A 15,020-nucleotide genomic window follows, 5' to 3' on the forward strand; every position below is an offset into this window, starting at 1 on the left:
TGACACTTTTGATCATGTTTGACGTTCGCTTAGTCGACAAAAACACCACAGGGGTTTTAGTTCGACCACTGGGGTTGTTCCTATCTGACATTTCGTAAGGGACACGGAAAACAAAATACACCCAAAATTTGAGTTTAAGCCAAAGGATGTGACAAAATCTAATAAAAATGTTTTTGGGCTTAAATAAACGGAAAACATTAGAAAATTGAGTAAACATGTGTTTTTGGCCTAAACTTAAGCGTTTGGCACTAAATTTGGGACAGGGCTTTAGGACCCAATTGCAAAATAAAATTCTCAACTCCATGCAGACGATGGTGCAGGACCTTCGAGTACTAACCAAGCATTGCCTACCAGCTGCACCGGGCATAAAGGCTGGTTTGCTACTGACAAGAAAAGGAATCGCCTATCTCGATGCGTGGAAAATTTCTTCCAAGAAATGGTCAAGAAAATCACAGTTTTCTGATCGTAGTACGCAGTTGAGAAGAAATGTCACTTCAAAGGGGGGTCTCTGTAGGAAATTTCTTGACCCATTCAGTCAAGGAATTTCTTTACTTTTCTTGAGCGAAACAGCATACTTAGCCTAAAAGTATATTGTATATCCACTTCAATGTTGGATTATCCCAGGAAATCAGCTCTACTTTTCAGCTGCGTACAGCTCATTTAATTTTGGTAGCGGAAGCATTCCTTGACCGTTTCTTGTCCTATCCTTTTGCACAGTACTTATTATCAGCGTATCGGCTAAGTATGCTGTTCTGCTCAAGAAAAGTAAAAATTTCTGCCCAAGAAATGGTCAAGAAATTTCCTACAGTGAGCTCCATTTGAATTCATATTTCTTTTCAACTGCGTACTGCGATCAAAGAAAAATGCTTTTCTTGAGAATTTCTTGCAAGAAATTTAACACGCATCGAGATAGGCGCACAGACAAACAGACGTCACACTCTCATCATTGTCCATCGACCACCTTTTTAACGGTCGATTCAAAAATATGGTAGGTGGCCAATCCGCCACCCGCAGCGCTCGCATCGTTTTTATTCGCGTTTGACGTGTACACACTACCGCCATCTGTTGGCCCGTCGGCCAAATACACTAATTCTAGCATTGGGCGTACATGTCCTCGTGACTATGATTTGCATCGAGATTTGTTCTAAGTGTTACGTCTGTTTGTCTGTGATAGGCGATTACTTTTCTGTTGAAGTGCATACATCGCTTTAGCACAGACAAACAGACGTAACACTTAGAACAAATCTCGATGCAAATCATACACGGAGAAATATTTTTACCTAATTTTTGAGTTTACTTTACCCAAAATTAAGTGTATCGATTATAGTTTCAACCCAAAATCTCTCGGTTTTCTCTTTCTCCCACACGAATGTTGTCAAAAATAGAGAGAGCTGCATCTACCCAATGGGGGTACTTTGGCCCAATAAGCCAAATTTGGGTAAATGCAACTTTTCTTATGTTTGGGTCGAAAGAACTCAATTTTGCGTTAAATCAACCCAAAATTGAGTATATTTTTCTAATGGAATTAGAGCCAAACTACCTAGTGGGGACCTTGGAAATTTAGCCAAAATTGAGTTATTGGGCTCAACTACGAAATTGCGTTGAAACAACCCAAAATTGAGTTGAATTCCGTCTCCGTGTAGTCACGAGGACATGTACGCCCAATGCTAGAATTAGTGTATTTGGCCGACGGGCCAACAGATGGCGGTAGTGTGTAAACGTCAAACGCGAACAAAAACGATGCGAGCGCTGCGGGTGGCGGATTGGCCACCTACCATATTTTTGAATCGACCGTTAAAAAGGTGGTCGATGGACAATGATGAGAGTGTGACGTCTGTTTGTCTGTGGCTTTAGCGTTAAGAAATTTATGAATGAACCCTTAATTTGGGTATAATAAACTCAAAATTTGAATAACAAATTTCTCCGTGTAGAATCGCGTTTCCGCGTATTTTTTTGGGTAATTTTCATTTAAATTAGAGCAAACCGAAAACGAGCGTGTAGTTAAAACTTTGACAGTTTGTCTGACTCTGATAGAGAAAAAAAATAGTGCAGTGCTGTGCAGTGGCTGATTTTTTTTCTGCTCAACTTCCAAATTGCTGAAAAAATAGATCAAAATTATTTCCAGCAGTGAAGAAAAATGCAATTATAAGAGTAGGTAAGCTAATAGTTTTAAAATGCAGTGCAGAATACGTAAAACTGCTTTAAAGAAAGCGTATTTTGCAAATCGAAAAAGGGGCTACGCTGTGACATACAAGGGCAGTGACCTATTTCCGATGATATCACAATATCTGCAAAGCTGGTCAGCAGAAGCTACCCATCACCTATTGATTCATGCTTCCCAAGTATTACATTTTCTCGCATTTCCCTTGTTCCAGGTCCAGCAAAGAACAAAAACACAGCGCCATGGAATTGTCGCACAGTCTCACGCTGAACGAGGAGGCCCTCAATCAGATTCCGGAGCAGAAACGTCCGGTGTTCATCTTCGAGTGGTTGCGCTTCCTGGACAAGGTGCTGGTGGCCGCCCAGAAGTCCGACATCAAGGGCTGCCAGAAGAAGCTGGTCGAGCAGCTGACCCAGCACATCCAAGGATCTCCCGGTCCGCCGACACGGAAGTTGATAGCCCGCTGTTTGGCCACTTTGTTCTCCGTGGGGGATACTTTTCTGTTGTTCGAAACGGTGAACAAGTGCAATGATATTTTAAAGAACAAGGATGATTCCCCGAGCTATCTGTCTACTCGATTGGCCGCAATCTGCGTTGTCGGGTGTATGTACGAAAAACTGGGCCGAATGATGGGGAGGTCGTACGAGGAAACGGTGCAGATCTTGATCAAATCGCTGAAGAATGCGGAATCGCAGGTGCGAATCGAAATAATGCTTACTCTGGAGAAAGTTTGCGCTGGAATGGGCTCGGCTATTTCCAACGTGCACAAAGACGTCTATAAAGCGGTGCGCTACTGCCTGACTGATCGCGTTATGGCCGTACGGGTTGCAGCCTCTAATTGTCTGTTGGAAATGACCAAACATGCACCGTTCTTGTACACCACGGAACTGGAAAGCCTGGCATCGCTGTGCTTCCGTGCATTCGATAGCTGCAACTACGAGGTGAGATGTGCCGTTGCGAAGCTACTGGGAACGCTGATCGCGTGCACCCAGAACGGAAGTCTAAGGAACTTCAACAGCATGACCTCGTCGGCTTCCAGTGCGAAATCGATCCGCTCCATTTCGCTGGATGAAGCCCTGGGTGTTCTGATGGCTGGATTCCTCCGAGGGGGTGTATCCTTCCTCAAAGGTACCGGAGAAATTATCAAGGGAAGCTCCGGGGTCAATCGGGAAGTTCGTGTCGGCGTTACCCATGCATATGTCGTTTTCGTGCAAACAATGGGAGGTCTGTGGCTGGAAAGAAACATGCAAACGTTCCTGGCACATGTCTTGGACTTGGTGGCCAATCCGAAGGCCGCCTCCTCTCACGTGGACGCAGTATACTCAAGAAAATGCATCAACTTCATCCTACGATCGGTCATTGGTAAAATGCTCGGAGAAAAAGCCCAATCCTCTGCATGCAAAGAACTGATCCACATAATAGCGAAACAAATGAACTCCATCGATTTCAACCCAGAAAACGCCAAGGATTCCAACCAGGAAACGCTCTTCAGTCAGCATTTGTTGGTCTGTGCTCTGCAGGAGCTCGGCAGCTTAGTCCTCCTCCTGGGAACCACTGCCCAAAATCTCCTCACCGATCAATCACTAAACTTCATCGACGCTACCTGTGCTGTCCTGATCCATCCCTGCATGGCAGCGCGACTGGCCGCTGCATGGTGCTTGCGCTGCGTTTGCGTGGCCGTTCCCAGCCAGATCACCCCTCTCATCGACCGCTTCATCGAAGCCATCGAGAAAATGCGAACCTCTCCCGATGCCATCTCCGGTTACAGTGGCGCCCTAGCTGCCGTTCTCGGTGGAGTTCGCTTCTCGCCGCTGGGAATTCCCCACACCCGGGGAAAGATCATCTTCAACACCGCCGAAGAACTGCTCCGCACTGCTAGCCAGAACAGTCGACTATCCCTGAACAGAACGCAAGCCGGTTGGCTGCTCATCGGCGCCATCATGACCCTAGGTGTCCCCGTAGTCAAAGGACTGCTCCCGCGAATGTTGCTGCTCTGGCGGAATGCGTTCCCACGTTCCACGAAGGAACTGGACTCGGAAAAGGCACGCGGCGATGCGTTCACCTGGCAAGTCACGCTGGAGGGACGAGCCGGAGCCCTGTCGGTGATGCATAGCTTCTTGCTACACTGCCCGGAATTGGTCACCGACGATATCACGAGACGGTTGCTGACTCCCATCGAAAGTGCTCTGGCGATGTTGATCAAGTAAGTACCAAAATGCATTGTGCTCCGTTAAACTAGAATTGTCAATCGAAACTATGTACAGGACTCGATTCCTGAGGCCGCTTGTACCTCAGGCCCAATCAGCAAAAAAACCTTGGAGGATTCTCGATAAATTTTGAAGTGAAGCTTTAGGCTAATATGTTTCAAATCGATCTGCATTCAACTCTTCATAACTCAATTTTCAAGGGACCATCGAGTTATAACACATACCAAAACAAAAAAAAACTAATATCAAAAGAACAAATTACTGTGTTTCCAATACTGCAAAGGATCATTACTGTGAGCAAGTAATGTTATTTTTGTTGATCATATTTTGAAAAACATTTGTTCAACAACTTGCTTGAGTGTTCGAAAAATTTCTGGGCTTGGAATTATATTTTCCAGGGAGTGATGATTTTAGATATTTGATCGCTGTATTTTGTAGTGTTGATTAGAGGCTGCATGAACTTCGAAACAATGGCAATGTTTTTATTACAATCAGATTTTTTTGTGTATTCTGATTTAGTGATACTATTCAAACTACTCAGGGCAGGATTTAAAAATTTTGGGGCCCGGGCCGGAGTCTTGTGGGAGGCTTTTATAAATTTGTATTTGTTTGTTCTATATCTTTGACAAAAAGTCACACAGACTGCTTAAAGATCCTTAATCCTATTTTTAAAAACTAGTCTAATAATGTTAAAACCAAAGGCGTCATACACATCATTGAATAATCTGCAACATCTGTCAACCGGGTTGTGAAATCTGTATGCAGTACGATGTCCGGGGGTCCACAGCAAGTTGAAGTTGCGAAGTTGTCGAGTGGGCGCATGAAAATTAACGCATTGGAGAACACTGCTGTCAATGTGATTGCTGGCAATGTCAAAAACAAATACCGTGACCTGCTCTAATTCCGTGTGTTGCCTAATACCGTGTATTTTAGAATTATGTGGTTTTTTAGCATATTATATTATTTATTTTTCTAAATGATTGTCACAAACGCTAGCACATTAAGTAGTATTTAGAAAGCCATGACAAACCTGAACTAAAGTTGCACACACAAACAAACAAAAATAATGTTAGAATGTAATCGCCTGGTGCCAATACACGGTATTAGGGTACGGTTGCTTATGTGTTCCAAATACCGTGTTTCAGTTATAATTCCAAAATGGCGAAGTGAAATATATATTTATTTTTTCGAATCAATCATGCAAACCTCAATACGTTGTTTAATATAAAAGTTTAATTGTTGATGCGCTTCGTTCGTTCGATTGAGAGATTTTTCAAAATGTGACCCGGCAGTCGGGGTCAGATGCACGGTATTTGGAACACTAGTATGTTTAACAACATCAACTGTAACTATGGTTAAAATTTTCAAAATGGTTCAAATCATATTTTTTATGCAAAGTATATAAAACGGTCTGCTATATAAAACATGAAAGACTTGAAAATAATCATTCGTTATTTTTATCTGATCGATTGAAACTTGAGTTTTTTTTAACCTCACGGTAATAGAGCATGTCACGGTAGCGTTTGCAGAAAAGTGCGACGACTTGACAAAGAGTGTAGTCCTATTAGCGCGCCTCTATGCTCATATGCAGGTAGATTATCGGGATCAGTCCACGGAAGTCGTCGGAGAGCAAATCTAACAAACTTTTTTTGGATCCTTTCGTGTACTGCATGATGCGGAGCCCAAACTTGTACTCCATATTCAAGAACGAATCAAGGAGCAATAGAGAGACTTCAAAGCGTGCACGTCAGTGAATTCCATAGTGTTGCGACGCAAAAAGCCGATCATTAAGTTTGCCTTCGGGATGACCATAGATATGTGCTTTTGAATCGCAATTTGTCGTCCAAGATGAGCCCGAGATCCTTGATGGCATCAACTCTTTGAAGCGGGGCATGGTCGATCGTATAATCGAAATTGATTGGGCTATTCACACGCTCAAAAGTGATAACCTTACACTTGGCAACATTGGCTAACATCCCATTGATTTGACACCATGAAGTTAATCGATTGATGTTGGGGGGAGAATTTTGGGATTCTGGCGATGGATTAACACCTCTTTTCAGCAACAGGAAACGCAGCTTCAAGCTGTTTCATTTTTTAGATTATTAATAATGGGTCTTACCTCGCTGGCTAACTCCTTCCAACTAGAATTCTTAAATTCTCCCAGCAATCTAATTCCTTGTTAGACCAGATAATTTTAAGTATACCGTAAAATGGGGTGTTAAGGATTCGTGGGGTTTTAAGGGATTGAACTTCTCAGTCAAGTTTGACAAATCACTGAAACGTGGAAAATCGATATATAAATCATCTGAAATGCTCAATTTGTTCGGAGGATTGTGAGCTGCATTATGTAATAGGAGCTATCTAATAATATGAAGTATTGTGGTTGCTAGATATTGAAAACTTTTCAAAACATTTTTGTTCGAATTTTATGGGCTAAATACATTCATCTACAAAACCATGAAATATATTTGAGAAAAATTCGCGAGTAACGTAGAAGAAAAGTAAATTTAATTCAGATCATAGTGCAGCCAAAAACTTCTTAAAATTATATCTGGGTTTCGATTTTGAGAAACTTTTATGAACAAAGTCTCGTTTTGTAAATAAGTGGGGTGTTAAGGGATTATCTATTCTAACTTTTCTAAGTTACTAGTTGTTTTATGCCGTTATGTATTTCAATATAGCTTTGGGTTGTTCCGTGAAGTTAACCTGCATGGAAAGTTAAAGGATCTATTTCGTAAGTCACTGAATATCCCCAGAAAAGACTTATCTCAAAATTTGGTCAAATTGTTAGGAAAATGTAGATTAAAACTGAATTGGGGATACGACTGTGATAGTTATGCTCTAGGTTATGGCTTTCACTCTATTATGCTCAAAAACGGATTTTAAGTGTTCATTTCCGAAACGTCGGATGAAAACTTAAAATCCGTTTTGAGCATAATAGACTGAAGGCCTTAACCTAAAAGATAAAAAATAATTAATCTAAATATGGGGTTTTCATGATAGTACCGGGTACCCCCTTTGGTTTGACCACATTTAATCTGAACACTTTTTAATTTGTACCCCGCTAATTTGCACATCGTTCAGATTAAAAATGGTTCAAACGTCATTCAACTCATGGAACGGAGTAAAGTGAAAAAGAACGCTGTGGAACGGAACGCAGAATCAAAACAAAACAGCCAAAAGGGTAACCAGAAGTACGATTCTCTGTTGATCGTAGGGTGACTAGAAGTTCAAATTAAAAATGAACCCCGATGGTTTGCATGAGGTACCGTTCAAATTAGCGGGGGTGCACGGTATTTTCAAAAGTTGTTCCATTGCATTGGTGAAAAGTTTGGAAATAGGAATGGTTATCTTATATGAGATGGTTTTGAGCTATTGTTTTTTTTTAAAAACTACCTACGTCCTAGATAAACAATAATAATATAAGGTTATTCCGATCTCTTTTTGGAAAACTTTTACACTTGTGGTCATGTGTTAAGTGTTGTCGAGCATTGAGTACATTGTAGTATAGTGTGTGCGATTTCCGCTTTATATTGGAAATTTTTCGTTAAGATTTTTTTTTTCGATTATGCCATTGGGTGTTACATGCAAATCCGTTATTTGTGGTGGTGCTTTATTGAAAAGGCAAATTGGACACTTACTCTATTCAAACTGAAAGCTTGTTGAAATTATCCTTCTTTTGACAAGTCATGACAAGGTTGTTCTGCACTATTCTAGGATACGAATACTGCATATAAGTATACAAATCCTTTCAAGACAATTGTGCGATGTACTTATAGCTTGGTTGAAAAAAGAATCAATATGTGTGAGAGATTTAGTAGGTAAATTAAATCGGTTAACGTTTGCAGGAGTTCCAATTTGATTTATATTGAAGTAATATCATCTTTAGATTGACCACATCATCGATATTGACCAAAATATTTTTTTTTTGCTGTTGGCAAAATATAGTTTTACTTACAAAGCTCAAATTCCTTAACACCCCATTTTGCCCCATTGTCAAATTCCGGGAGTATAACTTGCAGACTCATCATCTGTTTATTGATTTCAAGGCGGCGTATGACTCAGTGAAAAGAAATGAGCTTTGGCAGATAATGTCTGAAAATGGTTTTCCAGCGAAACTAATTAGGCTGATACGTGCTACGCTAGATGGTTCGAAATCAAGTGTTCGGATCGCAGACGAGGTGTCAACCTCGTTTGTGACCTTAGACGGATTGAAGCAGGGAGACGCACTTTCGGATTTACTGTACAACATTGCACTTGAGGGTGCTATTAGGAAATCTGGCGTGCAAAGGAATGGCACTATTATCACAAGGTCGCACATGCTCCTTGGCTCGTCCGCAAAGCCAAGGAGACCTGATTGGAATCGATCGCAGGTCAGAGGAAGAGGCCTTCGTGCCTCTGAAGAGAGAGACAGCGAGGATAGGCCTGACCATCAATTCTACCAAGACGAAGTACATGGTTGCAGGTAGAGATAGAGTCAGGCATGGTGGTGTAAGTGCTGAGGTAGTGTTTGATGGGGATGTGTTTGAAGTTGTTGAAGAATTTGTTTACCTTGGAACACTTATGACATGTGACAACGACGTTTCCCGCGAAGTGAAAAGACGTGTTGCGGCTGCGAATAGGGCTTTTTACGGACTACGTAACCAGCTTAGGTCCCGCAGCTTGCAAACCGAAACAAAATTCGCCCTGTATAAAACATTGATTCTTCCGGTGGCTCTCTACGGGCACGAAGCGTGGACGTTGAAAGAGTCAGACCGGAAAGCTCTTGGTGTTTTCGAGCGTAAAGTGCTGCGGACAATACTCGGTGGGAAACTCGAAAATGGTGTGTGGCGCAGACGCATGAATCACGAGTTGTATCAAGTGTACAAAGATGCGAATATTATCAATCGTGTAAAATACGGCAGACTTCAGTGGGCTGGTCCCTTAGTGCGAATGTCGGAAGAAAGAATTGCGAAAATAATATTCAGCAGGGAACCAGGTAGAGGTCGGCGGCTTCGGGGAAGACCACGAATACGCTGGCTGTACGCAGTGGAAGAGGACCTGGCGACCCTAAACGTTCGGGGCAACTGGAGAAGTTTCGCCCAAGACCGACAAAGATGGAGCTCTACAATACGCCCGGCAATGGCGTGATGCTACGCTGTAGCCATCAAGGTATCAAGGTAGGTATACACATCGAGAGAATGGTAGGACTGTATTTTGTTCAATTATTGACATACTAGAAGTTGCTCAAAATTTTAGAATTTTTTTTCATCCCTTAACACCTATTTTACGGTAATTCACTTTTTATTATTTCAAATCAGAGGTGAATGACACCAGTTAAAACCTCTATAATAAATAATAAATAAATAAATTATTTCAACTACTTTATTTTTCGTTACGCTATTTAAATTCTGAACACCTGGCTTTTTAATTTCTTTTCTCGTTTTACTTCTACCTTTTAGTTTCTTGGTTTTATTTATGTTCCTACCGTTGACAATGTACGCCCTGTCAACGAGATTTTTGTACATTGCAAAGGGCGAAACCGGGACTCACCTAGTATGCGAGGGTTCCTAGTGGGTTCGCGAACAATTGATATCCTCCTGGAGTGCAGAACAATCAAGAATCGATTTGATTACACGGTAAATTTTCAGATCGTTGGCCTGCAGTAATTTACAACAGTGTAGCTGATCACAAATATCGTTGACGAAAAGTACGAAAATTAGAGGCCCCATGATACCACCTTGCGGGACACGTGAAGGATTTTAAATATTTAACCGAAAGGTAGAAATGACCAACCTTAAAGAAACACTGAGTTTGATAACCGCGATTGGACGTGTGATTCTAGAGTTTAGACCAATAGGCTTGACGTTTCAGATCAGACTAATCATCAGTTTATTCGTGTTCGAGATCGAACCCATCGGTTCGCTTGTTCGTCATACGAACTTCGCATCGAATGACAGTTCGACGGCGCTTAGAATGCGCAGGTACATGACAGTTCTCCCCCTTTACAAAGGAAGAATATTATACAATCAGAACTTGACATTTATCAAGAAATCGAATTCAAAAATTTAAAATATAAACATGAGCTTGTTAATAGATAATTCAAAACTTAATCATAATGATAATCATCACTTCGGTTCACTTTTTTACTTCGCTTCGACCGTCTAGGCTCCTGTAAATCAGCTTCGGGGACCACACGTTTCCTTTTTTTGCTTCGTGTATTTTCGACCAACAGACCATCGTCTACGCCTTTGCGAATCTCTTGTCTTTCGCTTGGATTCACAACTGCATCGTTCAATGTTTTGTTCGGGTCATATCGCGTGATGAAAACGTTAGGCCTTCGCCACGTTGAGTCATCTCTACGAATCCTGATTTGGTCCCGATGTGCCATGGTCTCTGCGCTTCCAATACGTATCTGGAATGTATTGGGAGAGTATTGCTTAATGAAAGATGCTTTTATCCATCTAGCATGGTGGTTAGGATTATGATTTTTGTACCATAAAGCATCTCCCACCATCAGATCATCAATGGTATCTTTTGGAAACATCGGGATTTTCCCCGCTGAGGATTTATTGATGATTTCATCAACTGGTTGTGGTACCTCTAAATGGTGTTTATACTGTCTTTTGGGGTTAATCAAATCTAAGATGGTCTTTGGTGTGTAAGAGAATATCCTCTCAGCTGGAAAATGTCCATCACTTGTCATGTTGTTGTTTCTATAATTAAATAAGAATAGGCTTATCTGGTCTTCCAGATCTATCTCCATGATTTCCGGTTCCAACAAGAATCTCTTCAACACTTCTTTCACAGTTCTTACAAATCGTTCGGCTTGTCCATTACTTGAAGGGTTGTAAGGAGGACTTTTCATCACTTTGATACCTTGCCTCTCAAGAAAAATTTTAAAATCATGGGAATTAAACGGAGGACCATTGTCCGATACCAACACATCTGGTAAGCCGAAACGAGCAAAGAATGTTATTAACTTCTTTAAAACCTTGTTGCAATCAGTGCCTTTTTTCATTAGTTCTATTTCTATCCATTTGGAGAAACTGTCAACAATCAATAGGTAGGTACGATGTTCAAAATAAAAAAAATCTACATGTATTCTACTAAAAGTTTTAGCCGTGGGCATCCATTTGGACGAATTCTCTGATTTATGCGGAATCATCATGCCATTGCAAGCATCACATTGTGTAACAAAGTTGTCTATATCTGCATTGATTCCGTACCAGTAAACCATGGTTCGAGCCAAATGTTTCATTTTGACCACACCTGCATGATTATTATGCAGTAGTTTTAAAACTTGATTTTGGTATATTTTTGGTATTATCACTCTGTCCTTGTAGAGCAAACAATCGTCGACTAATTCTAATTCTTGCTGATTCGCAAAAACTTGGCTAAACCGTTTGCTCACTCTTTCAGGCCAACCTTTGTGTAAAAATCCTTTGATCTCTTGTAAAAATTCATCATTCCTCGTACCCTCCGCTATCATTTGATAATCTAACGGTATATGTTTGCTGAAATTGATACTTTTAATAATCTCTGGATCAAGGTCTTCAGGAACATCCTGCCTTAAAGGGAATCTCGAACAAAAATCCGCATTCCCAAGTTTATGTGAAGGTCTATAGATTATATCAAAATCATATATGGACAAGTCCAAGATAAATCTCTGAAGTCTGGTCACAAATATCGAGTTTTTACCCATCTTTCCAAAAATTCCTACTAGCGGTTTATGATCAGTGTAAACTGTAAAGTGTTGACCATACAGATATTTGTGAAATTTTTTGATCGTACAGACCAACGCTAACGCTTCTAAATGTAAAATATGGTATTTTTTTTTGTGCTTCATTTAATGAAAATGATGTGAAACTAATTGGCTTCTCTTCTTCCTCTATTATATGTGCTATCAAACCGCCGAGACCATAACTTGATGCATCAGAAATAACTACTATCGGTTTTTTAGGGTCATAAAATTCCAAAAAATTGGTTTTCAATAACAGACTTTTGCTTTCCTCAAAGGCTTTTTGACAGTTGTCATCCCAAACATATTTGACATTATTTTTCAATAGATTATACAAATGATATAATTTCGAAGACAAATGTGGAATAAATTTATGGTAGTAATTGAGCAAACCCAGGAATGACTTCAATTCGGTATCATTTTTGGGAGCCTTGGCTTTCTCAATTGTAGCAATTTTATCAGAGCAGGGCATCAATCCTTTCTCACTAATTATATGCCCTAGATGAGTAAGCTCAGTAACGAAAAATTTACATTTCTCAAAATTCACCTTTATATTAGCATTTGCTAGTCTCTCTAAGACCAAAAACAGATTTTTCCTACACTCTTCCAGATTTCTTCCAGCAAATTAACACATCATCTAAGTAACATGACACATACGCTATACCCTCTAAAACCTTATCCATTACCTGCTGAAAAATAGAAGCACTTGAAGAAGTTCCTTGAGGAAGTCTGTTATATGTAAATAATCCTTTCATAGTATTGATAACCACAAATTTTTTGGACCTCTCCATCAACTCAAGTTGAGTGTATGCTCCTTCTAAATCAAGGGCGCAAAAAATCTTACAACTTGCCAAATTTGCAAAAATATCTTGTGCTGTAGGTAATGGATAAGTATTTGGTATAATTGATTTGTTGATAGATACTTTGCAATCAATAACTAAACGTATGTCGTTGTTTTTCTTCATAACAATAACAATAGGTGATGCCCATTCGCTAGTCTTGATAGAAGTAATGACTTTTTCTTTCTCTAATTTGTCCAAATAATCAGCAACTTTTTCCCTAAGTCTATATGGAACGTCGTAGGCTTTTTTAAAAATAGGTGACTCATTTCTCATTACAAGTTGAGCTTTGAATCCTTTAATGGGTTTTGAAAAATTCTTCTCAAACACCTGACTATACTTCATTTTTATTTCGTTAACAGCAATTTCGCTGGACTCTGTTCCAAGACTATTAATAACTAATGAATTAGTAAAATAATGTCTCCAATTTGGATAAAACACATCTAGCCAAGTACGCCCCAATAAAGGATAAAATTCGTTATCGCAATCAAGCACAAGCAATTGCATCATCTCTTGTTTATTGTTAAATTTGACCATGACCTTTGCCTCACCTTCAATTTTAAGTTTTGATCCATTGACCACAATTAGTTTCTTGCTGTATTTTCGCAAAGGGTTTGAAAATTTCGAAAAATATCTGCTTTTACTAATAACAGAAACTGACGAGCCACAATCAACTTCCATCTCAACAGTTTTACCATCAATTTCAACAAAAACCAAACACGGATCACTTATTTTGTTAATGGACGAAACCAACATACATTCCAAACAATCACCTGAATCACTCTGCTCGTCTTCCGACTCGTTAGTTTGCATCCTCTCCATCAGTTCTGCTATGTGTCGATCTGCACTAGGCCCTGGCCTGTAACTGTCAACTAGATTGACCGCATCCCTGTGGAGATTCTTCAACTTAAAACACTTTTTCTTTATGTGGCCTTTCATACCGCAAAAATTGCAAACCATTTGCGAATAATCCGGTCTAGCCCGTGGTACAGCTCCTCCTTGTGGTTTAAAACTAACCCTTTTGGATCCGGTCGGTCGATATCCTCTCGCTTGTTGTCCATAATCGTATGGTCTGATCCCAAGACGACTTTTAACTGGACCCCGGCTGGTTCCTGCCTCGTCATGGAAGTCATCATTTTGGTATCTCCTCGCTAGATCAAACGTCTGCTTCATTTTCCCATAAGCTTTTCCATAATTTCCTTTTGAACCGTTCTGGATTGCCGCAATCTGTACTGGGTTCGACGTTTGTCTCTCCTCTGCTGTATCCGCATTCGCCTTTGCCACCTCCCAAGTCGCTATGATTTTTTCTGCATTTGCCAAAGTCAGCTTTTCTTCTCCTAGTAATCGAAGTCTCAAGTTTTTGTCCTTAATTCCCGCAATAATGCGATCTAAGATAGCTATATCTTTAAAATTTCCAAAACCACAAAATTCGGCTTGTAATTTTAACGACAAAATGAAATCTTCAGTAGTTTCGTCGTGATTTTGGATTCTGGTACTAAATTTGTATCGCTGGACTAAATCGGGTTCTATTTTGTCTAAACGGTTTTTCAATTTCGCGATTAAATCGTCGAAAGCCGCCTCTTCAAAATTGCCAGCCGGGTACAGTAGTTTAATTTCTTCAAAAATTACTGGCCCGCTGAGTGTGACGAAATACGCCATTTTGTCTTCGTCGACGATTTTATTAACTTTGAAAAAAAATTTCAGCCTGGAGTACCAATCGTTAAAACTTGCACCTCTGCGGTATGGCTCAATGGTACAGGCAATGTTCGAACTCATCGTTAAAATTTTTATGTTTTCTACACAATTATATGATTATGCAAAATATATGCGAAAATATGTACGCAGTTCGTCAATGATAAAAAATATAAGTAACAGCCAGAAATAATTGCACAAATCCACAAAAAATAACAATAGTAAAACAAAACAAGTGTACAAAATCAATTAGAAATGAGAAAAGTATCACTGGCTTTGGGATTCAATTAAAAGAAAAATAAAAAAAAAACTGACTTACCGAAAAATGTCCTTTTGACCTTTGCCAACGAGACGACCGTTATCGTTAAGCTAATCTCTAATCCTACCGGATGTAGTTG

General features: G+C 40.1%; 1 protein-coding gene across 5 annotated transcripts in view; it reads left to right on the plus strand.

Moving 5' to 3' along the window:
* The first annotated feature begins 2,019 nt into the window (after nucleotides 1-2,019).
* LOC5575803 (HEAT repeat-containing protein 5B) overlaps nucleotides 2,020-15,020 on the plus strand; it is a 40,669-nt gene continuing 27,668 nt past the window's right edge. For 3 of the 5 annotated variants that reach the window (XM_021849693.1, XM_021849691.1, XM_021849695.1), the window contains exons 1-2: nucleotides 2,025-2,155; nucleotides 2,376-4,364. In XM_021849693.1, the coding sequence (XP_021705385.1) occupies nucleotides 2,404-4,364 (1,961 nt within the window). In that variant the 5' untranslated portion in view covers nucleotides 2,025-2,155; nucleotides 2,376-2,403. Of the gene's footprint in view, nucleotides 2,156-2,375; nucleotides 4,365-15,020 lie in introns of those variants that run through there. The other 2 variants (XM_021849692.1, XM_021849696.1) reach the window with 2 other exon arrangements.

The sequence above is a fragment of the Aedes aegypti genome, chromosome 3 (genome assembly GCF_002204515.2).
Source record: "Aedes aegypti strain LVP_AGWG chromosome 3, AaegL5.0 Primary Assembly, whole genome shotgun sequence".
NCBI lineage: Eukaryota > Metazoa > Arthropoda > Insecta > Diptera > Culicidae > Aedes > Aedes aegypti.